This window comes from Bison bison, unplaced genomic scaffold (genome assembly GCF_000754665.1).
Source record: "Bison bison bison isolate TAMUID 2011002044 unplaced genomic scaffold, Bison_UMD1.0 scf7180017864180, whole genome shotgun sequence".
Classification (NCBI taxonomy): domain Eukaryota; kingdom Metazoa; phylum Chordata; class Mammalia; order Artiodactyla; family Bovidae; genus Bison; species Bison bison.
In genome coordinates, this window is record NW_011494752.1 from 2974812 (window position 1) to 2998160 (window position 23349).

The following is a 23349-nucleotide window of genomic DNA, read 5'->3' on the forward strand; positions in this document are numbered from 1 at the left end:
CTGCCACTCACAGGCACTTGAGCGTGGGGTTTGGTGTCCCGGTGCTCCCTCAAGAAGCCCTCCCCAGGGAAAGAGGATCACATCAGGGCCTGTTGTGGGGTGATGGAGGAGCTCAACTCCTTACAGTATTTTTCGATGGGTGTTGAGGATCCTGCCCAGGGGAAAGGAACATTACAGGCAACTGCAACAGAAGCAGAAGGACTGAGAGCCCTAAGGGTAGAAGCGTCCTCCTGCCCCGAGGTGCAACCCAGCCTCATCCTGCCTGGCAGAGTGGTGGTGGAGGCTGGGCGCAGGGAGAGGATGCACTTAAAGGCCCAAGAAACCCGTGGCTGGGATTCCTGACTTCACTACATCCTGTCAAAGTCTGCGGGACCCCTCTGCATCCCAGCCACCATCACCCCAAGGGACTCTGGGAATGAGGTCTTCACTTGAGCAGTTTCTTTCCTTTGCTGCAAAAGGGGGGTCTTTGTGTCCCTCTCGCCTTCTAAGACTTTGTCCACCTTTTCCCAGCCTCCATCATATTATGGGGTGGGAGGGAAGAAAAGTCCTTCAATTTCTCTCACCTTCAGAGGGGAACAATGTCAGGTTCTGGTCCTTGTCTGTAGGGGTCAGAAATGGGGCACTGACTCCCTGCCTCCATCTTCTCTGTCCCGCTCTCCTCACCACATATACCCACATAGTGTGGTCTCGGAGAGGGGAGGAGTGGTGTGAGGTGTATGCTTTAGGGAGCTGCACAGAAAGGGTTGGAAGGGGCTGAGAAGGGGGTCTAGGGTCATCAGTTAGTTTGGGGAGCAGAATTTAAAGAGGAATGGAAGACCTCCACCTCCCAGATTTCAGCCCTGAGGCTGGGGGACCAGCCCTGGGCTGCCTGCCTCCCCTCTTCTCCTTCGTGTTCACCCAGCTTCCACCTGGCACACCCCCCACCCCCTTCCCCCTAATGACTACTGCTTGGGGCAGGCTGATGGTGGTGATGGGACCGAGAGAGCCCTGGGGAAAGACAGGCCATCAAGGGACAGGTGGCGCAGCGGGGAACATGGGAGAGAAATGAAGACAGGGGAACCTGGCAGATGGGGTGAGAACTCTGGCAGGAGGTGGAGCTGTGAGGGGAAAGCACCGGTTGGCGGTTGGCGTCTCAAAGCCTGGGTTTTGCTCACAGATTCCCCACCAAGAAGCTGGTGACCCACTGGATTTTCCCAGGTAGTTTCTTAAACACATGAAGTGGGGACTGCAGCAGCAATGTAGCCTAACCTCACAGGATTCCTGTGAGATAATAGATGGAAAAGTCCTTAGAAAAGAGAAGAAAAGAGCAGGGGAAACTTCCTGGTGGCCCAGTGGTTAAGAATCTGCCTTGAAATGGAGGTGACTCTGGTTCCATCCTTGGTTGGGGAACTAAGATCCTACCTGCTGCAGAGCAACAAAGCCCAAGCGAGGCAACTACTGAGCCCTGCGCTCTAGAGCCTATGTGCTGCAACTAAGATCCAATGCAGCCAAATAAATACATACTATAAAAGATGTGGTATGATAAAAGATGCCCAGCAGCAGTGAGGAGGGGGATGGAGCTAGCCCTCCTGTCTGGCTCCCTTCAGCATCTCACAGCCTCGGTCACCATGTACAGACAGGTTCTCCCCATGCTCCTGAGGCTTCTTCAGCTTCTGGAGCTGGGTAGGGTGGAGCTGGCTCTGAGCGGGTGGAGCTCTCTTCCTGTCCACGTCCAGCTCTCTCAGTGGCACCCCTGGGTCCACCCTTCCCTCAACCCATTCCCTGGGAAGGGAGTGTGTGTATCATCGGGGACAGGAGGCCTGTGGATTCTAGTCCTGGAAGAACCAGGATGCCTCACTCTCTACGTGACCTTGGATAACTCACCACCCTTTTCTGGGCTCTTTTGTATTGATGGCTGTGGTGCATGGGCTTCTCATTGTGGTGGCTTCTCTTACGCAGAGCATGGGCTCTAGAGTTTGCAGGCTTTAGCAGTCACAGCATGCAGGCTCAGTAGTGGTGGCACATGGGCTAGTTGCTCTGTGGCATGAGGAATCTTCCCAGATCAGGGATGGAACCCATGTCCCTTGCATTGGCAGGTGAATTCTTAACCACTGGACCAATAAGGAAGTCCTACTGAAAGTATTTTTAAGAACTCAAAAAGCAACGCAGTAGGGCCCTGTAGTGTCATCTTTTCTTAAAAAAAAAAATATTGAAGTATAGTTGATTTACAATGTTATGTTAGCTTCTGGTGTACATCAGTGATTCATATATATATACAATATATACACACGTATATATATGTGTAGGCGTATATATATTCTTTTTCATATCCTTTTCCATTATGATTTATTACAGGATGTTGAATATAGTTCTTGTACTATACAGTAAGACCTTGCTATTCATCTGTTTTATATATAATAGTTTGCACCTGCTAATCCCAAATTCCCAATCCATCTCTCCCCTACTCTCCTCTTCCTTGGCAACCACAAGTCTGATCTCTGTGTCTCTGAGTCTGTTTTTGTTTCATAGATAAGTTCGTTTGTGTCACATTTTAGATTCCATGCATAAGTGATATCATATGGTATTTCTTTTCCTTTCTGATTTTATTTAGTATGATAATCTCTAGGTCCACCAATGTTTCTGCAAATGGCATTATTTCATTTAGTTCTTTTTTTATGGCCGAGTAGTATGCCATTGCATCTATGTACCACATCTTCTTTATCCATTCTTCTGTCGATGGACTTTGAAGTTTCTATGTCTTGCCTATTGTAAATAGCGCTGCAATAAGCATTGGGGTGCAAATTACTTTTTTTTTCAGATATATTCCCAGGAATGGGATTGCAGAATCATATGGCAACTCTATTTTTAGTTTTCTGAAGAACCTCTGTACTGTTCTCCATAGTGACTGCATCAATTTACATGTGAAGAAAGAAAATGAAAGTGAAAGTCACTCAGTCATGTCCAACTCTTTGCAACCCCATGAACTAGACAGCCCATGGCATTCTGCAGGCCAGAATACTGGAGTGGGTAGCCTTTCCCTTCTCCAGGGGATCTTCCTAACCCAGGGATCGAACCGGCGTCTCCTTCATTGCAGGCAGATTCTTTACCAGCTGAGCTACCAGGGAAACCCAACCATTTCCTTCTCCAATACTTTACATGTAGTGTCTTCTAAATGGCCCTGTGTGGACAAAAGCTTCTTCCCACCTCAAAATGGCAAAAATGTGTAATATCAATCTCCTTGACTTTGAGTTACTTGCAAAAAAGGTCAAATCTTGGAGCGTTCTCTCTCAGGGATAGGGAACAGATGATGCATTTGAGAAAGTTTCCCTCCCATCGGGGCAGAAGTATTAATGAAATGAAGATCTCTGCCCGCTCTGATAGCTTGCACTGCTTGGCGCAAGGGCATGTCCCTTGGTGCCAAGCTCTTTGGCTGGCCTGTTATCTCAACCTGCCTCCCCACCTCACTCTGCAAACTCATCCCTTCTTAGGTTTTCCAGATCATTCTTAATGCTGAGGTTTTGGGTGTCGAGGGAATTTTGACATTTGTTGCTGCCTGTGACAGAGGTATTCACCGGGAGCCCTACAACTGCAGCTTTGTTGATCTCGGAGTCTTTTCTTGATTCTCCAAGACATACACTATGCCCCTGTGATTTCCCCCACACATTCTTTGAGAGAACTTTTCCTGATGGCTTGACTTTGCATGATAGGGGTCCTTAACCCCTAAAATGAATGAATAAAATGAATGAAAATTGAGGACTGACCTCTGACATTAGTTTTAGTATGGGGACTTGAGTTGCTGTTTTTAACATTCTAAAAGAGGAAGATAGTGATCGTCATAAGTGCAGAAGAGAGTATTGAGACCGGCAGGAGATAAACTGGATTCCAGGGAACTGAAGCAGGTGCGTTGGTGTGATGTTGACCATGGGACATTAAACGGGGACAGAGAAGGATCATGATGTTCTGACTCAGGTGCTGGAGAGGCATCTTCATTCACCTGAAGAGCTGTTCCAGGAGTGACTGGGCTCTCTGCACAGCCCCAGGGCAGGTCTTGGTCCCTTGGGAGGACAGTATGAGGATACAGCACTGGTAGAACGAGCAATTTCCAATAGTCATTCTGCTTTATTTATTATAGACAGAGCCCAGGCAAGCAACAAAGACCCAGTGCAGCCATAAATAAATTAATTAAAAATAATACTTCAGTAATGTCTCTCCCTGCTGTCAGGCTGTTGATTTTCCCTGCTGTTGTTCTATCTGTGATGAACTTTTTTCCTATTTCAAATAGGAATGTTTGTATGCAGGAACCTATTGTATGCAGGATAGGCAAAATAAATGGGTTCTCTGTGAGTGCTCCTGTGAACAAAGTGCCTGAGCCAGAGTGAGTATTTGCTTTAGATGTCCCTTCTGGGCTCACATGACCCCTGTTCATGCCTCTGTCATCACTAAGGGAAGGGAAAGTCGCTCAGTCATATCCGACTCTTTGCAACCCCACGGACTGTACAGTCCATGGAATTCTCCAGGCCAGAACACTGAAGTGGGTAGCCTTTCTGTTCTAAAGGTGATCTTCCCAATCCAGGGATTGAATACTGCATTGCAGTCGGATTCTTTACCAGCTGAGCCACAAGGGAAGCCCCCTTGTCATCACTAACTGATATGCTAATTGTCGTCACTGATACATAGTCAGGTCCCCATGGACGGGCACCACGACTCCCTTCTCTTTGTACCTGCATCAATAAATGTTTATGAAATGAGCAAGTGGACTTGTGGCATTGTCTGTGGCAGCTCAGATACTTTGCACTGTCTGCGTGATTTTCTGCCTTCCTGGTTTGCGAAATCATTCCTCACAGGATGCTGAGGTTGCTGATAACAGCCTCAGAGAGATGAGGGGAAACCGTTTCTAAGTTGGAACTCCCCTTAGTCTAATGGGGGAGGGACTTGGAAGAAGGTGCCTGGTTCTCCCTCCTGGTTTTGATACCGACACTCTCTCATCACCTGGCTTCTCAGCTGGCGCTAGAGTGGTAAAAAAACATGTTTGCCAATGCAGGAGACATAAGAGATGTGGGTTTAATCCCTGGTTAGGGAAGATCCCCTGGAGGAGGGCATGGCAACCCACTCCAGTATTTTTGCCTGGAGAATCCCATGGACAGAGGAACTTGGCAGGCTACGGTCCATAGTGCTGCAAAGAGTTGGACACGACTGAGCGACTTAGCAGCAGCAGCAGCTGCTCATTCAGGGTTGCACTTGGTAGGTCTGCACGGGAGGCCAGGACAGGAAGGGTGGGGCTGTGCCCCACCTGCTGCTTCTTAACTGTCTCCCTCAGTTCCCGTGAACTCAGTTTGTTCTCTCTCCACTTCCTTTGGTAGCTAACCAGGCGCTGCATGGGCTTCGTCTGGGGGATGTCTCGGCCTCACCAGCATCAAAGCTCTGCGAAGAGAAAGGACCCTATTTCTTCCATTAGCCTAGGGATTCCCTGAGAGTTAGGGTCATAGCTTTCCTCCTCAGATGGGGACTCCCTGAGGGTAGCGTCTGCTTTCTCTGCCGCTCCAGGTTTTGCTCCGTAGGCAGGAAGAAGCTGGTGATGGAAAGGCTGAGTGAGGGACTCTCCTGTGCTCCCACCCCCACCCACTGCCTGCAGGCTCCAGGGTGCTGATTGTGGATGACAAGCCAGGTCCCGCCTTCCTGGGTTCTCGCATCAAAGCTGGGCTAGGCATGTGGCTGGGCTCTCTCAGTACCTGGCAGTTTTATTCCTGGCTCCAGCACCCCTTGGAGGAGAGATGGGTTTCAACAGAGCATGTCTCCCTTACCTCTGTACCAGGCAGAAGGGCCAGAAGCAGGGAACAAAAGTCCGGCTGCCATGCCAGGGCCCCTGTGGCATTTTGGAACTCTGGCTCTATGACCTCTGGTCCCTGGTAGAGGTAAGGATGCGGGTGAAACCAGGTGTGCCACCACTTCTTGCCTGCTCAGAGGATACCCAGAGGCCAGGTGCTGAGGGAAGGGCTTAGGGATTCAGCGACTGTTGTCCCAGCGGGTGTTCCTCTCAGTCTGTGGGTGCCCAACTTTGTTCAGTCTCCTGTCATGGGTTGAGTTGAAGCTACAGTGTTTCAAAAATTATTCACTTATTTATTAGTTTTTGGTTTCGCTGGGTCTTCACTGCTGTGTCTGGGCTTTCTCCAGTCGCCGTGTGCAGGCTTCTTGGTGCAGTGATTCCTCTACTTGTGGACCACCGGCTCTAGGACGTGGGCTCAGTGGCTGTGGTGCATGGGGTTAGTTGCCCCACAGGATATGGAATCTTCCCAGACCAGGGATCAAACCCATGTCCCCTGCATTGGCAGGCAGATTCTTTTTTGGCTGCGCTGGGTCTTAGTTCGTTGCAGCATGAGAAATCTCTTAGTTGTGGCATGCAGGATCTAGTTCCTCAACCAGGGATCGAACCCGGGGCCCCTGCATTAGGAGCTCGTAGACTCAGCCACTGGACAACCAGGGAAGTCCAAAGTTACAGCATTTGATGTTCCCCTTGCACCAAGTTCTGCCTCAGAGACCCTAACTGGTCTGAGTGATGGGGTCGCTCTCTGGGGAGGAGAGCCACAGCAGCCCCCCACCTCCCCATCCCTGCCACCTCCCCAGCCTGCCCCCATCTTCTGCCTGACTTGTCCTCCCTCTCCCTTCCCTCCTGTCCTAGTTCCAGAGGGAAAGGAATTTGAGCCAAAGGGGAGCCATGGAGATAACTGGTGGGATGTTTACTATCCAGGGCTCCAGGACGGCTCCTGATCTGGGCTTCCCTCCTTGGATCCTTTCCCATCCTGAGCTTATCTCTGAGAGCTGGAGTTAGGGGTCAGGGTAGGGGAACACACTCTCTGAAGACCTTAAACATGCTGTCTCTGCTGCTCAGGACAACAGGGATTTGAATGAACCAGAAATAGGCACCAATGACAGGGACCCGGGGCCCCACCCGTTCCCTACCCTCCCATTCCCACAGGTCTCCACACTGTATTTCCCAGAACCCAGTGGGATGAGTCCCAGCTGATTCTGGAAGGGAACGGGTGAGCAGAGAGGGGGCAGATTCTGAGAGTGGTAGGGGAGGGACTGACGGAGGGTTTGGTAGGGATGGGGCAGGATCCTAAGGCCCAGGCCAGGATGTGGCTGGGGTGGATGGAAAAAGCCACAGCCTGAAACTCCCCACATTCAAGTTCTTTCCCCCATCTTTCCCCGAGCATCTCTGAAAGTGGAGACGGAGGCCCATGTCTCCTGAGTAAAGATGGGGGCCTATCCCAGGTTCTTGTGACGTAAATTGAGTGGAGGTTTCCTGGCAGGAGGTGAGGAAGCTCAACCTTGGAGTGGTGGGGAGCCTCAGGGATTGAGAGAGGATTGGGCAGGACTGGAAAGGAGACAGGGAAGTCAGGATGGGTCAGAGGGACAAAGGGAGGTGATGGCTTCCTCTTTGCTGTTCATTGAGTGGCCTCCTATTCTGCCCCAGAATAGGTGGAACCCTGGTTCAGTGTTTCTTATCTTCAGTTTTTACTGGGGCTCCCAGGAGCTTTCCCAAAGTGGCTGTTTCCTCCACGGAGGTCACATGGGTGAATCATCCTCATAAGGACAAGGGACAGGGTGTGTTGGCACCTTTGGGTCCCGTGAAAAGCCTCTTTTGTGATGGGGCTGTCTCATACGGCCCCCTCCTTCAACCAGCTTCGTTTCTCCCCTCCCACTCTGTCCAGGCATTCTTTGATTAACTGTGGGGACATCTAGTTTCTCCCTACCCCCTACCCGGACTCCTGCTGAGAGAAGAGACAGATTGCTAAGAGAGTACTGACTCCCTCTTCCCGTGCTCCCTTAGTTTGGGCTTTGCCTTCCTTCCCTCCTCATTCTCCCTCCCTGAACCCTCCCATCACCTATCCTTCCATTCCATCATCATTAATGCATAGGCCCTGGCATCCGTGGTAGATAGACTCTGGTGTCAGGATCTGGGAGGTAGGAGAGGAGAGAGGAGCTGGCACCAGCTCAGCGGGAGCACCCTCATCAAAGGAGTACTGGGGGTGGAGGTGAAGGTCTCAACACTTTCCCACTCCTCAGTGCAGGGCCACACATGTTCAGTGAAATAAGAAAGAGATCAGGGACATTAATAAAGGGACTTTATTGAATTGTCCAGTGATGTTCTGTGGTGGGGAGCGGAAACCTCCCTATCCCTCTAGCTCTCTAATGATCCATCCCCAGTTCAGGTGGAGCAGAAACCACTTTTCTCCCAAGAGAAAGGGTTCAGGAAGCCCTTCTGTGTATAAAGGAGAGAGCAGAGAGCAAGGGAATCTCTGAAACAGGAAGCAGAGGACCTAAGCCAGGGGATCCACAGTAGAGGGTAGAGGGAGAGGAGCCTGGGTCTGAGAGAGAGAGAAACAGAGAGAGAGAGAGAGAGAGAGAGAGGCAGGTGCAGCTTTTCAGCAGAGGCAGAGGGAGAAGAGAGGAGGAGCCCACAGGGTCCCTCCTGGCCTCACTGCCAGCTGGGTCCCTCTGTCTCCTCGCCCTCCTATATACCCTCTTCTCCGGCCCCCAGGTAAGTCTTGCCACTGCCCAGACATTCCAAGTTGTCTTGCATCTTCTTTGCCTTGGTCCACCACCTTTCAGCTGGGAACCTTCCGTTTTCTGCCAAAGCCCCCCTCATTTTTGAAAAGTCAGTGCAAACATCCATTCAGTGCCGCCTTTGAGACCACCTCCGCCACGCTCCACAGCTGACTGCTCCCACCTCCGAGGTGGCACACATGACCATTTGCCACTGTTCTCTGGTCTGTCTCTCTCCCACCTCTGTGGACTAGGAAGCTCTGGGTCTCTGAGTCTAGCACAGTCCAGGCCCAGTGAAAGCGAAAGTCGCTCAGTCGTGTCCGACTCTTTGTGACCCCATGGACTGTACAGACCACGGAATTTTCCAGGCCAGAATACTGAAGTGGGTAGCCTATCCCTTCTCCAGGGGATCTTCCCGACCCAGGAATTGAACCGAGGTTTTCTGCGTTTCAGGCAGATTCTTTACCAGCAGTGAGTGAGTAAGTGAAAGTTGCTCAGTTGTGTCCGACTCTTTGCAGCCCCATGGACTGTAGCCCACCAGGCTACAGTGGGATTGTCCAGGCAAGAATACTGGAGTGGGTTGCCATTCCCTTCTCCAGGGGATATTACCAAACCAGGGATCGAACCCAGCTCTCCTGTTTTTTCTTCTTTTAGTTTTGCTTCCTTTTGATCTTTACGCTACTGGGGTCTTTGGGAACTGTGCATATGTGTAATACCAGCATCTACCATACCTCTTCATTTTAGCTTAGGCTGGATTTGAAGAGCCAAAACAGGAAAACACTTTAGGAGACCTGAGACTCTCATAGAGAAATAAATTAGAGCTGCTGTTTCTTTTAGCTTTGCTTTCCTGTTATTTATTATTTAAAAAAATGTAATCTCTCCTTTTATCAACTTTTATCATTTCATATTGTAAGAAAGTGAAATCACTAAAGGCAAATAACCTTATGAATCTGCTGAGTGTGAAGAGAAAAGGCCATGGTATAGATGAATGGATTAGGAGGGAGACACCCAACTGTAGGGGCTTACAGTTGGTAGAAACTCAGGCTTTGTTGTACAATAAGTATCATTATGTGTTACGCAATGACTGGGTACTGATTGCTTGCAGTGACACAAGCATAAGCAGCCCTTCAAAATCAAGTATAAATATAACAAGGGAAAAAGCAATATGGAAAAATTCAGAAATGTCCAACTATTGCTATTTCTTGGGTGAAACTCTACTGAGTTGGGTTTCTCAGTAGAGTTGTTGGGTTCCCCAACAAAATGTGAAAACAAGAGAATTTTAGAAAGTAGCAATTTTAAAGAAATGAGTGCTATGCAAAATGCATCGCAGTCCATTATATAGTTCATAAGTATGAAAAAAAGAATTCTAGACTGTTAATTAATTCATAATTCTGGGAAATATTTTTCCACGCAGTGAATCTGTAACAATAACTGTTACACAGTCTCTCTCCCTCGCTCTCTTTATGAGAGACCAGCAGAGTAGGTACCAAAACTAGGCGATCAAACCCCCAGGCACTGAAGATGGTGTTGGTGGACTGAGAGATATCAGGTGTTTCAGAGAGACAGAGGAGGAAGGGGATGGAATTGGGGGGTGGGAAGGGGCTGCAGAGGAGGCAGAGGGGATCAGAAGAGAGGAGAGGGTATGGAGAGGGGAGCCAGGCGCAGACCTGGAGAAGTGTCCCTGGTCGTCAGACCATTGTGCTGAGGGTGGAGGAGTCCTCAGAGCGCACAGGCAGCACAGGGGCCCGCTTGAGGGGACGTCGGGTCTCGTCCCGGTTCTGCCACACGTAGTGGGCCAGATAGGCCACCACCAGCACCAGCCAGCCCCCCATGGTAACCAGCAGGGCCACGTCGGTGCTGCGCCGGGCCCCGCCCCGCCCCGTCCCACACAACTCTTCCTCCCCTACCAGTGGCAGGAACTCCTGCCCCACGAGGTCCGGTCGGGCTCCCGGGCCACACACGATGCCTGTCCCGGTGCCCGGGGCCAGCCTCACCCAACGGAGCACCTCCTGGAGGGCACAGTCACAGCGCCACGGGTTGGCAGACAGGTTCACTTGGATCTTTAGCCCCATGAAAGCCTCCACGGGCACCGAGGCCAGCTGGTTGGCAGAGAGGTCGAGGTGGCGCAGTGTGCCTGCCAGGCCCTGGAAAGCAGCCCCTGAGAGGTGGGCAAGGACATTATGGGACAGATCCAGCTCCTCCAGGACAGGCAGGTGCTGGAAGGCACCAGCTGGCACCGACACCAGCCGGTTGGCATCCAGGTAGAGCTTGCGGGTGTCGTTGGGGATGCTGGTGGGCACGGCGCTCAGACCCGCCTGGCTGCAGCGGAAGGTCCGCTCCCCAGCTTCCTCTGACGCATAGCAGCCGTGGGGAACCCCCTGGGGGCTGGGCACGGCCCCCCCTGTGTCTATCACCAGCAGCAGGGACAGGAGGTAACTGGCTGGTGGGAACATGGCCACAGATTGGCATAGTCCTGGACTGGAGTAGAATCTGGGGAAGGAAAAGTTCCACAAAGGAAGAGTGAGTTGAGAGAATTCTGTTCCCTGCGGCCAGTGTTCTCTTCCTGAAGTCCGCCTCTGGATTCTCTTTGGGCTAGGGCCTCTCCTTTGGGAGCTCCCTCAGGCCTCTCTCTCTCTTTAGCCGCTAAGTCGTGTCCGACTCCTGTGACCCCATGGACTGCAGTCTTGCAGGCTTCTCTGTCCATGGGATTCTCCAGGTAAGAATACTGGAGTGGGTTGCCATTTCCTTCTCCCTCTCAGAGAGGGGTGGGTGGCTGGGTGGCTCTTTTGCTTCCTTGGAGTCTAAGACTCCTTACTGGGCCCTCGGGGTAGACGGTCCCCTGGGCCTGAGACTCTTCTAAGTTCTCTTTGATTCTGGAGGGCTAAACTAGGAAGTCTTTCTGCCCAAGGCTCTGTTGGTCATTCTGGGTCTGGGGGCTCCTAAGCGTCTGCTTCTGCTCATGTACTGTTCTCTTTCCACTGGAATAAAGGACCTGGGTGGCTGCCAGGTGGGCCAGGTAGGCACCAGAGAGCACTCGTGTGAAGGAGACAAGGAGGACGGGTCAGTAATAGGACTTTATGGTATCCAGCCAGGCTGAGTGACTCAGGCCCCCAACTTCTGTGCCTGTTCACCCCCTTTCCTGGAGCGTCCACCCCTTGGCCCATCCCAGCTCTGTCCTCTCCCCCCAACTCTTCCTCCCTGTCCTCTCCCTCCTCATCTTCCCAGCCTCTCACCCTGTTGCTGGGAGAGCCTTCTCCTGTGCTGCCCTCTTCCTGGAAGTAGCCTCCCTGCGGTGCGACTCTTGAGCCCCACTTCCTCCTCCGGAGCCCCACTTCCTCCTCCGGAGCCCTGCTCCCGTAGCTGCTGGAAGCTGGGGGCTGGGGCCCAGGAGTGTTGGGTTTCCTGGCATGTGACTCCGGGCCCCAGGTGTCGGATACCTGAGCCCTGGTCTGGCCAGGCGATGCCCAGAGAGGGTAGATCCTGGACCCTGATGGCCCTGTCGTGGGAAGACCAGGCCCCAATTCCATTCCCTGCCTCAGGCTCCCTTTCCAAGGCCTTGACATTGCCAGCCTGCATCCTTCCTCTCTCTGCCAGGGCTCAGACTCTGCCTCCTAGAACCTCTGCCTTCTGCCCAGAGCTTGGCTCAGTAGGAGGATCCCTGCTTGGCAGGCCTGGAGGTGGGGGGGGGGGCTCATCTCACACCACTGCCTTCAGCAACCCGTCTCCCCTCCTACTGTGCACACCTTCTTCCATGGTAAATAAGCTTCCTTCACCCTTTTTCTTGGAAAACTTGTCTCTCTTGGGAAGATCTCATCTTCTGGCTCCCTGAAGGGTGTCCAGCCTCCTTGCCAGGCAGGGGGCACTGTGTTAGTTCTCTGCACTGTTGGCAGATGGCCCCTTAAGGAGCAGGAGGGGGTTCTTCAAGGTTTCTGAAGTTCCATACAGTCATCTAGAAGTTTTTTCACTGGTTTTCTGTTCTGGATTGGAGCTGACTCACATTCTCTTAGTTTGCTGGGGCCTTGAGCTCCCAAGTTGGTACCTTTAACTCTCCCTCATGCCCAGGAGCTGGGGAGAGCTTGGACGACTTATTCCCCTGGGTCTCTTGATCCTGACCATCATTTACAGCCACACGGCCCCATCACGCCACCCTCTCCTAATGTAAGGGAAGGGAACAGAAGAGTGGGTGTCATAGAGAGCTGAGGTCATATGCTGTGGAGACCTTTCTGGGAAGGAGAACCTTGTTGGATTTTCTAAGAGACTACGGATGAACAGCATTGGACACAGAACTGCAGGCTTCAGTGCAAAATGAAGACGTGGGGTCCTTTGTTCAAAACTTGGGAATTTCAAGGTGGCAACAGCAGTAAGTTGTAAAACCAAGTGCAGGGCCCTTCTGAATGGAGGGCATGGGGCCCTGCACAGGTTGCCACTCCCTGAGCCTGGCCCTGTAGGTGACCTTGAACGAGCATTTTCAGATGGGTAATGGAAGTCAGAATCAGAGGCTAGGATATGGGATGATGTTATCACTGAAGATGTGCTCACCACTGACTCATTCCGGTGACATTAACAGGGTCATTTCTCAGACTGCATTGTCCACTGAATCCAATAAGACACATTTTCTACACTTGCACAGAAGAAGTGGACATTTTGTCTGTGGGTTGCTTGTTCGTTAGGCCAGACACTCTGCTACTGAATACTTGGGGGTTAACTTTGGGATTGGGGATGAGTGTGGAAGAGGAAGCCCATGGAACCCTACCCCCCCCGCCACCCCCCGCTGTCTTGTCACACCGGGTGGGGGCTTTAGCTAAGGCACAAGAGGGGAGCCTGGATGTGGATGGAGAGAGTTATCTACTTCAACTAGGGCAGCTGCCAGGTAAGAGTGGGACTGGGGTGTCTGGCATGGCAGCTGTCAGAGAAGCAGGAAGTCTGTGCACCCGGCTGGCTCACGACGTCATTCACTGAGGGTGATTGAATGTGGTGCTCAGTAGAGATGAGAAAACAGAGAGGAAGGAGGGACAACACTTAGAATGGTGCACAGTACAGTCTGAGGGTGAACAAGGCTGAAGCAGAAGTTTTTTCTCCACCGTTCTTTCATTTATTCATTTGTTCATTCAGGAAAGATATCCTGTGAGTCCCATGTTATAAATAGTGCTGTGCTCAAGATTCAGCCCCTGTTCTTTTAATTTTTTTTTTTTAATGTGGACCATTTTTAAAGTCTTTATGGAATTTGTTACAATATTGCTTCTAGTTAATTTTTTTCTTATGTTTTAGTTTTTGGCTGTGAGGCATGTGGCATCTTTACTCCCCGACCAGGGAGCAAACTCACTCCCCTCTGCATTGGAAGGTGAAATCTTAATCACTGAACTGCCAGGGAAGCCCCCAGCCCCTGTTTTGAAGGTCTTAGATAGCAGTGGTTAGCCCAGTGGTTCACCCAGTCTGCCCATTAGAATCACTCTGGGGAATTTCTAAAATTAGTTATGCTTGGGTGTACCTGGACCAATTAAAATCCTGTGGATGGGGTGTATGCACTGGTATTTTTCAAAATGCTCTCCAGGTATTTCTAATGTTCAGTCTGAGTTAAGAACTGCCGGTCTGGAGGGAGACACGGACATGTTAACACACGTCTGCACAATGCCTTTAATGTGATGTCTGCCAGATGATGTGTGAAGCCAAGAGAGAGGTTAAGTCACCATGGCAGAATCTGCTGGTGCTCTAGGGGGGGCAACAGTTTTCCCCTGCCCAGTTAGGGCTTTTCAGCTGGGCCTGAGAATTGAAGTGACATAAGCAGATTAACAGGAGAAAAGCATACACATTTATATGGATGAGGAGGGGTAAACTTGGAATTTGGGATTAACAGATACATACCATTATATATAAAAAAGATAAATGACAAGGTCCTACTGTACAGCATAGGGAGCTCTATTCAATATATTGCAATGAATCTGAAAAAAATACATACATATATGGGTGTGTGTGTGTGTGTGTGTATAACTGATTCACTTTGCTGTGCAACTGAAACATTATAAATCAACTATACTTCAGTGGGAATTCTCTGGCAGTCCAGTGGTTAGGACTCCACACTTCCACTGCAGGGGTCCTGGGTTTGATCCCTGGTCAGGGAACTAAGATCTTGGAAGGCATGTAGTACAGCCAAAAAGAAAAACCCCAACTATACTTCAATTAAAAAAAAGTTAAAAACAAATTTATATTAATGACATGTGAACCTTCACAAGGAAATGAAGACCCAGAAAAGTGGCAAAACATGAATACTTTTATTCTGGGTTGAATAAAAAGAAGCAATTGTGGAGAAGTGACTAAAATATACGGGGAGCCTAGAGGAAGATATAAATTATTTTAACAAAGTCTGTTTGTACAGAATTCTCTTGGCTTTGACTCCCCATTGAAGAATTTTCTTTTCTCCTGATATAGGGAGGGCATCTTTCACGTGGGGAGTTTGCTCTCCTGTTTTCTGGAAGAAGAACTTCTCTGGTGACTCAGATGGTAAAGAATCTGCCTGCAATGCAGGAGACCCAGGTTTGACCCCTGGGTTGGAAAGATCCCCGGGAGAAGGGAATGGCAACTTACTCCAGTATTCTCACCTGGAGAATTCCATGGACAGAGGAGCTTGGTGGGCTATAGTCCATGGGGTCGGTTGGACACTACTGAGCGATGAACACTTTCACTTTCTTTTCTGGAAGAAAAGAGGAGATTAGAATCCCCTTCTTGCATCTGCTCAAAATAATCTTTAGGCCCAAGTGACATATTTTGGGGTGGTGTATTCTGCCACCCTTCAGTGTCTGTTCCTGAGCTCCTTCCTTGATAACACACACTGATTTGGGAGGAGCAATCTTGGCAGCTGGGTGTGGCTCACTATGACCAATGACATCTAAGCTGAAGTTGACTGAGGGGTTTCTAGGACAGTCTTTGATTTGCTCATACAAAGAGGATGGATTGAACCCTCCCCTTCTCTCTACAGCTTTCTTCAGGGATTGGACATGAAGAGTCAACTACAGCCATATTTTGACCTTGAGGCAGCAAAGCAGAAAGGAAAGGTCAAGAGTATCACTGAGACCTGGCCTGGATATGGCTAAGCCGGTCAGCCAACACCAGCAACTGCCTACTTCTGGACTCATTATATGAGAAAGATAACTCCTGCTTCAGTGCTTCTTAACTTAGCTGCTCATTAGAACATGGGAGGTTTTGAGAATTTCAGATGCCTGGGTCCACCTCAAAGATTCTAATTAAGTTGGTCTGGCATGGGTACAGTGATGGGGACTTTTTAAAGCTCCTTAGGTGACTCTTTTAAATATTTTTCATTTAAAAATATTTTTGGCCATGCCTCATGGCACAAAAGATCTTAGTTCCCCAACCAAGGATCAAACCTGCATTCACTGCACTGGAAGCGCAGAGTCTTAACCATTGGACCACCAGGGGAGTTCCTCTTTAGGTGATTCTGATGACAACCCAGGGTCAGAATCATTCCTTTGCTTGGGTTTTCTGTTGCTTTTAAATGAGAGCATTCCTATCTGATAACTTTTCCAAGATCTCAGGGAAGGCTTTACCAGGGAGGGACATTTGAGTTGGGTTTTAAGGCTGAGTTCATCAGGTGGAGCAGCAGAGTATATGCAGGAACAAGGGAGCGTCAGAAGGCTTGGCTTCTCCTAGATGTAGAGCTGAAGGGGTGGTGGCAAAGGCTGCAGTTAAAGTGGAAAAGGTCTAGATCCTGGGGCCTTGTATACAAGGCAAGAATTAGGACTTGTTTCCATGGCTGATGGATGGAAGGTATTAAAATTAGCTTTGAATGTGGATCGTGCCGCTGGCCGTGTGGAAGATATATTGGTGAATGTGAGACCAGCTACTACACCAGTCCGGGTGGGAAGTGATGAGGGATGGGCGACTGGAGGAGCTCAAGGCCATCAGACATTCGTGCCAGTGGGCACGTCCTTCCCGATTCCCCTGGGTCTTTGGTTCTCTGGACTCTTGGCCTCCAAAATCCCTTCCAGCCTGATATATCTATGATGATGTGGCAGGGAAGAGGCTGCGGCACGGCAAGGCTTGGGTCCCAAGTTCAGGGCCCTGGAAAGTAGGCCCCGAAGGCCCCCACCCTCCGTGGCCTGAGTCACAACTCTTCCCTCCAACGACAGTAACTCCACGCCCCAGAGATGTGACTTCGGAGGAAGGAAGTTGAACAGTCCTCTAGGGCCCTCCCTGCCTGATATTGAAAGTGCCCCTCAGGCTCAGCCTGGGTAGAGAGGGACAGCTGAAAGGAAAGGAGGAGAGCTGTCTCCTTGACCCAGCAAGTCAACCAGGGACCCATCTAACACCAGACTCTTGGGCAGTTTGGGCTTTGGGGGCAACAGAGTCCTCTGCTCTTTTGTGGAAACTGACAAGGGTGTACATACCTCACGCTCCCATCCTCAGATGTACTCTCTCCTTAGTTCGACACATACCTGCTGGGCATCTTAGGCATTGGGGATGCAGAGAGAAGAAGAACAGCCTTCAGACAATAGGGGAAGATGGGTGTGTGCGCAAATTTGGCCTCTTGATGGCCTAGGGGTGGGCTGTAGCTGAGGCATCTGCCGGCGTCAGAGAAGCAGCGGGTTCTGTTTGGACAGGTGAGGGGTGGCTTTCTGGGACAAATAGGAGTCTACCAGCGGCACAAAGGCACTGTAGGCTGAGACAAGAGCAAGAGAGAGCCAGGTGTGGTTAGAGGAGAGTGGTTAGGGACTTGATGCAGCAGTAGTTTGGGAGGTGTGCATCTCAGCTAACATTTCCTGAGAACCTATTATATACAGGAAATGCAAATATGAGTAAGAAGTACGGAGCAAGCAGCCTCCGGGGGCAGTGGATGTGTAACAGATAAATACAGCACTCCCAGGGCAAGAGAGAAGTCTTTATAAGGCACTGATGCAAACATGAGGGACATGTGGTTGCAGGAGAGTGTGTGGTCAGGATTGAATTTTGGGAGAAATGCCATTTCCTAGCGGTATGACTTTCGGCAGAATATTTAAACTCTTCCTACGGCAGTTATCTCATTTGCAAAGTGGAGATAACAATACCTACTGGGGCTTCCCTGATGGCTCAGTGGTAAAGAATCTGCCTGCCGAGGCAGGGGACACAGTTCCGATCGCTGGTCAGGGGAAGATGCCACGGTGCCGTGGAGTAACTAAGCCCATGCTCCGGAACTATTGAGCCTGTGCTCTAGAGCTGAGGAGACGCAACTACTGAAGGCCAGGTGCCCTAGAGCCCGCACTCCCCAACAAGAGAAGCCACTGCAATGAGAAGCCCATGCATCAGCACAACTAGACAGTACCTGCTGACTGCAACTAGAGAAAAGTCGGAGGAGCAACGAAGACCCAACAGCCAAAAAAACCCCAAAACAAAGCCCTATCTATCTACCCATATACCCATCTCACAGAGTTGTTTGAAAGATGAAGAGAGTTGATGTAGGTAAGACCTTTGGCCCAGTCCCTAGAACAGAGCAAACGCTAATAATGGTGGCTGTGATTACCCCTGAAGGAGGAGCTGTATTAGGAGGGGAAGGCGGAAGCTGATCTGGGGCAGTGGCAGCCCAGAATTCCTAAAGAGGTGGGGCCTGCTAAGGGTAGTCATGAGACTGGAAGGAACCTAGGGGAGTTTTTCTTAAAGCTACTGTTTTTATATCCATTGCCTTTTTGATCTGGTAATATTTACTGTTTTCTAAATTGTTGTTTTTTTTTTCCTCCCCGCATAGGGGAAAATCTCAGTTGTTTGTATCAGAGAATATGCAGATGGAGGGGTTCCTAAATAGCAGCCTGCTCTTGGTTCCCAGAGGGAGGTTCTGGTTCCCTAGCCTTGATTCTGGCCTGGGAGGCCCTGGCAGGCTCTGCCCTTTCTCTCTGCAGCCCAAAATAGCCAACCACAGGGCTGGGCGAGGGGAGGAGAGCGGAGTGCCCACTGGCAATGCGGCCTGTCCTGGCACCTCCTCCTGTTTCTCATCAACTTGGTAAACTCACTCAGGGCTCTGATGGCTCAGCATCACTGCCCCCTCCCCTCCGCTGCAACCACATGCCCGGGGTGCCCCCCCACCCAAACAAAAACAGCTGCGGACATAAACAGCTCTTTGCTTCCTTGCACTTGCTCTGGGTGTGACCTCAACACCTCCCCTTCTGGAAGGAGGGAGGTGAGGTGGGGGGAGCTGGAGAGCAGCAGGAATGAATTGGGGGGGAGTAGGAGGTGATAAGAGTGGAGGGCTCAGTCATTCCCCCCGGGGTTCGGAAGAAGGGGTTCTGTTTCTTGACATCCCACCTCCTCACTTCCCACCACTGCCAGCACCCCAGGAATGTGTTCCCAGCTTGTTACCCCGCCCCTGTTTGCTATCTCGGCCCACACGGTGTATCTGTGGAGAGCAGAGGCCACATCACCCCGCCAGATGGAAACACCCCAAGGCTGGGAACATGTCTACTTGAGCAGACTAAGGAGCTCCCAGAGGGCAGTGAGAGTCAGTGAAGATGACTCACTCTGTTTTAAAAACATAAACACTTTTCATAAAAAATTTAAAAACGAATAATCTCACATTACACAAAATTTAAAACTAGGGAATGAAAAAATCACCCCCAACCTCTCCATCCTAACACAAAATCTGTTTTTATTTTATTGGATTTCCACAGCCTAGTGAAGTAGATGATCAAATATCACTCAAATGTGGAATAGATTAATAAAAGTCAATAACGATTCCTGTGTGTCTGGACTTGTTCTAAGTGCTTCACATGTAGTGACCCATTTAATTCTCTCAACAGCACGTGGCAGGTATCACCATGAAGACAACATTCTTCATTTCTAGGAACCACAGCACAGAGAGGTCCAGTGACTTGCCTAAGGTCCCACAGCTGGCAACCACAGGAGCTGGGAGTTGAACCCTGGCAATCTGCTGCCAGGATCTTACCAGTGTTGCTCTGTCTTGTCACATCATAATCATTAATGCATTTGCAGGTTTATAAAAACTTTTTATTATGGACAATTTCAAACAAAAAAAAGCATAGAAAATAATAGAAGTAATCTCATGTCCCCATCTCCCGGTTTCAATAATTATCACTTCATGGCCCAACTTGCTTCTTTTCTTCCTCTCCCGCACCCCTAGCCCAGATTATTTTGAAGCAAATCCAGTCATCATATAATTTCATCCACATATTTTAGCATATATGTCCAGAAGATAAGAAGGACTTTTTTATTGAAGAAATTACAGTACCATACCATGCCTTAAAATGTATATTTCATTAAAATCATCAATTCGAATAGTTAGCATTCAAATTTCCTCAATAATTTAAATATTTTTTTTAAGTTGGTGTACTTTAATGAGGACCCCAATAAGGCTTTTGATTGATAGATTTCTTAATTTCCTTTCATTTTAAGCCTCCCCCTCTCCTTTTTTTCTTCCAATTTATTTGTTGATGGAGTTGGGTGTTAGTTTTGCTGACTGCATCCCTGGGGGGTGCTCAGACTTTTTTTTTTTCTTGCCAGGCTGCATGGCTTTTGGGATCTTAGTTCCCTGACCAGGGATTGAACCCAGGCCTACAACACTGAAAGCCCCGTGCCTAACCACTGGACCGCTAGGCAACTCCCAGCACAGGCTATTTTGTATCCTGATCTTTTCATTTAACATTTTCTTAGTCACAGTCATTTACTATATGGCTTCCTTCTATGGCACTCAGTGGATATGGTACTACAACTTTTTTCTTGGACACTTGGGATGGGGAAACAGTGGAAACAGTGGCTGACTTTATTTTTCTGGGCTCCTAAATCACTGCAGATGGTGATTGCAGCCATGAAATTAAAAGACGCTTACTCCTTGGAAGGAAAATTAGGACCAACCTAGAGAGCATATTAAAAAGCAGAGACATTACTTTGTCAACAAAGGTCCGTCTAGTCAAGGCTATGGTTTTTCCAGTGGTCATGTATGGATGTGAGAGTTGGACTATAAAGAAAGCTGAGTGCTGAAGAATTGATGCTTTTGAACTGTGGTGTTGGAGAAGACTCTTGAGAGTCCCTTGGACTGCAAGGAGATCCAACCAGTCCTTCCTAAAGGAGATCAGTCCTGGGTGTTCATTGGAAAGACTGATGTTGAAGCTGAAACTCCAATACTTTGGCCACCTGATGTGAAGAGCTGACTCATTTGAAAAGACCCTGATGCTGGGAAAGATTGAGGGCAGAAGGAGAAGGGGGACGACAGAGGATGAGATGGTTGGTTGGATGGCATCACCAACTCAATGGACATGGGTTTGGGTGAACTCCGGGAGTTGGTGATGGACAGGGAGGCCTGGTGTGCTGCTGTTCATGGGGTCACAAAGAGTTGGACACGACTGAGCGACTGAACTGAACTGAACTGGGTTGCTTTCAGTTTTTTATTATTATAGATAATGCTGGAATGAACATCCTCACACATAGTACATGGGCTGTACTTCCTCAGAATATGCTACCAGAAGTGTAATCGTGGCTCCGAGGCCTGAACAATTTTTTAATCTCTTAGCATATATCAGCAATTATTTGTCTGAGGGGTTACACACTGGCCAGCGCCACATAAGAGCGCTGTTACTCATTCTGAACTGTGCTTAGGGCTATTCAAGGCTGAAGGATGTCTGGTTAAGACATGGTAATTACAAGGGCAGAGAGCCAGAGGAGAAGGGTGATGACAGGGACTCAGGCTAAATTAAGCAGAAAGCGATCCACAATTCACCACAAACCTAGAGTGAGTCAGGACTCTGTTCATTCTCATTGTAGAAAAAAAAAAAACACCCTTGATAACAGGAGCTATTAATAGGGCATGGCATGTCCAGTAATCTTTCCGTTAGACTATGCATTTAGTCAGACCCTTGTTTGAGGCTTGGAACCAGTCTGGGTCACTGAACTTCAGACAGGAAATTGGCAAAGATCAGAGAGCTTGATCAACTATGGGGAGCATGAAAGACTCCCAGAGAAAAGTGGAAGGAGTCCAGTAGGCGCATTTTGGGAAAAATAAGAGATTTTTTCCCCCCCTCAGTACTGGGGAGGCCTCTATGGAAGGACAACACGCAGTGTTTGCTTATTTCTTCAGAAGGGGCCTCCACCAACCAGCAGGAACTTCTGTAAGGCCCAGGCACAACTGTTTAAGACTCTGGGTGACTATTCAAGTCTTGGGCTGAGTGCTCTTGAGCTACTGGCCCTGGAAATACTTCAGAAGCTGCCTGTTCTTCTGCCCTGAGTGGTTCAGATATCCAGCTGTTGGGTGTCCAATAGGTCCCTTAGGGGCCCACTCCAGCTTTATGACAGCTGTTTCCTGGCAGCCGCCTGGTGAGAGGGTAGGTGAGGTCACAGAGGAGTGCTCCCCAGGTTCCTGGACCAGCATTCTCCTTTCTGTTCCCTCACCTTCATTCCAGTGTGTGTTCACAGCCAGGCAGGTTGGCCAGTCGTGACATCACCTGATCCTGCTATTCCAGCCCCACCGGGCATAGAGTGGAATTAGAAGCTGGGGCAGGGGAAGTAGAAACTATTCAAACAAGGCCCTCTTGGTGACATGGAGAGTGGGAGTGACCCAGGAGACCTCAAGAGTCCTTTAGTTCAGCCTCCTACAGAAACAGCTTTCTACAATATAACAGTCGCTTTACAAACATTCTTTTGAATTCCCACAACCTTAGAGGTAGGTTTTCACAGGTATGGAATTGGAGATTAAGACAACTTATTTGCTGAGGGTTACACTGCTGGTGAAGCAGTGCCTGCTTAGTCTACTTGGCAGGAAAATCTGTGCCCTGGCCGCAGAGTTCTGAGCAGAAAACTGCAGACCCCAGAGCCACCCCAAACCCACACCGCTGACCTGGGACTGGGACTCAGGGACCTGGTTATTCACCAGGGTGGCTTCCCAAGTCACATGTCTTCTTCCCACGTCTCATGTGGGAAGGCCAAAGATGAGACCTGGCCCAGGCCTGCCTGGGTCAGGTGTAACTGAGCAGCAGACAGGCTGTGGACTTAGTTCTCTGACCTCCAGACTCTCATACTAACCAATATCGCGAAAAACCCGCTTCCAGGAGGGCCCGACAGGGTCTGAGCCAGTAGTTGTCTGGAGGGCCAGAGGCAGCGAGGTGTAGTTGAAAAACTCTGACTTGGGGTTAGAATTTCTGGGTTTCAGTCCAGGCTGGACCTATGGCAAGTTACTTAAAACTTAAAGTTTCCTCATATGCAAAACCGGGCAATAGTAAACTCCACAAGAAGCACGCTGACGCCAAAACAGGCATTGTTGTGCGTCAAAGCAATACCAGCTGACCTTTGTTTCGCGCACTGTTGAAACCTGCGGGCGGCCCCAGAGAGCCCTGGGCTGGAGCAGGGGTAAATACTACAACTCCCAGGAGGCTGCGGGCGGCCCGGCGCTGGGCGGTGACGTAATGGGGGCTGGCGCGGGGCGCTGATTCGGCCCGAGCTGCCAGCGGGGTGGCTGCCGCCGCGGCTCATTACAGCTGCTGGAGCAGCAGCGGCCCCCGCCCCCGGGCACCCTTCCCGGGCCTCGACCTCCGGCCCCACACGGTGAGTCCAGTCGGGCGGCCTTGGAGTGGCCAAACCGGGAGTATCCTGGGGCTACAGGAGGGACGGGAAAGGAGGTGGGGGCTTGTTGGGGAGGCGCCCGGGGTTGGAGGGGATCGGGACAGGGCGAGTGGAGGTGGCGGGGGTGCATCAGCCGCGGGGTGGGGGTGCATCAGTCGAAGTGATGCCCAAAGGAGAAAGTGGGGGCAGGAGGCAGGGGATGGGGCGTAGTGGAGAAGCGCTTGGGCTGGGGATGGGGGCGGGGAGAGGCTGGGCTTCGGGGATAAAGGTTTGGCCGCTTCC

General features: G+C 50.1%; 2 protein-coding genes across 3 annotated transcripts in view; one reads left to right on the plus strand and one right to left on the minus strand.

Moving 5' to 3' along the window:
- Positions 1-10162: 10162 nt before the first annotated feature.
- On the minus strand, positions 10163-10976 carry LRRC3C (leucine rich repeat containing 3C). Its single transcript, XM_010842630.1, has one exon. The coding sequence runs from the start codon at positions 10974-10976 to the stop codon at positions 10212-10214; it is 765 nt and encodes a 254-aa protein (XP_010840932.1). The 3' UTR covers positions 10163-10211.
- Positions 10977-22930: 11954 nt separating this feature from the next.
- The window catches only part of ORMDL3 (ORMDL sphingolipid biosynthesis regulator 3), a 5837-nt gene continuing 5418 nt past the window's right edge, over positions 22931-23349 (plus strand). Inside the window, exon 1 of one of the 2 annotated variants that reach the window (XM_010842631.1) lies at positions 22931-23049. The gene's annotated coding sequence lies outside the window, so the exon portion shown is untranslated. The other variant, XM_010842632.1, reaches the window with a different exon arrangement.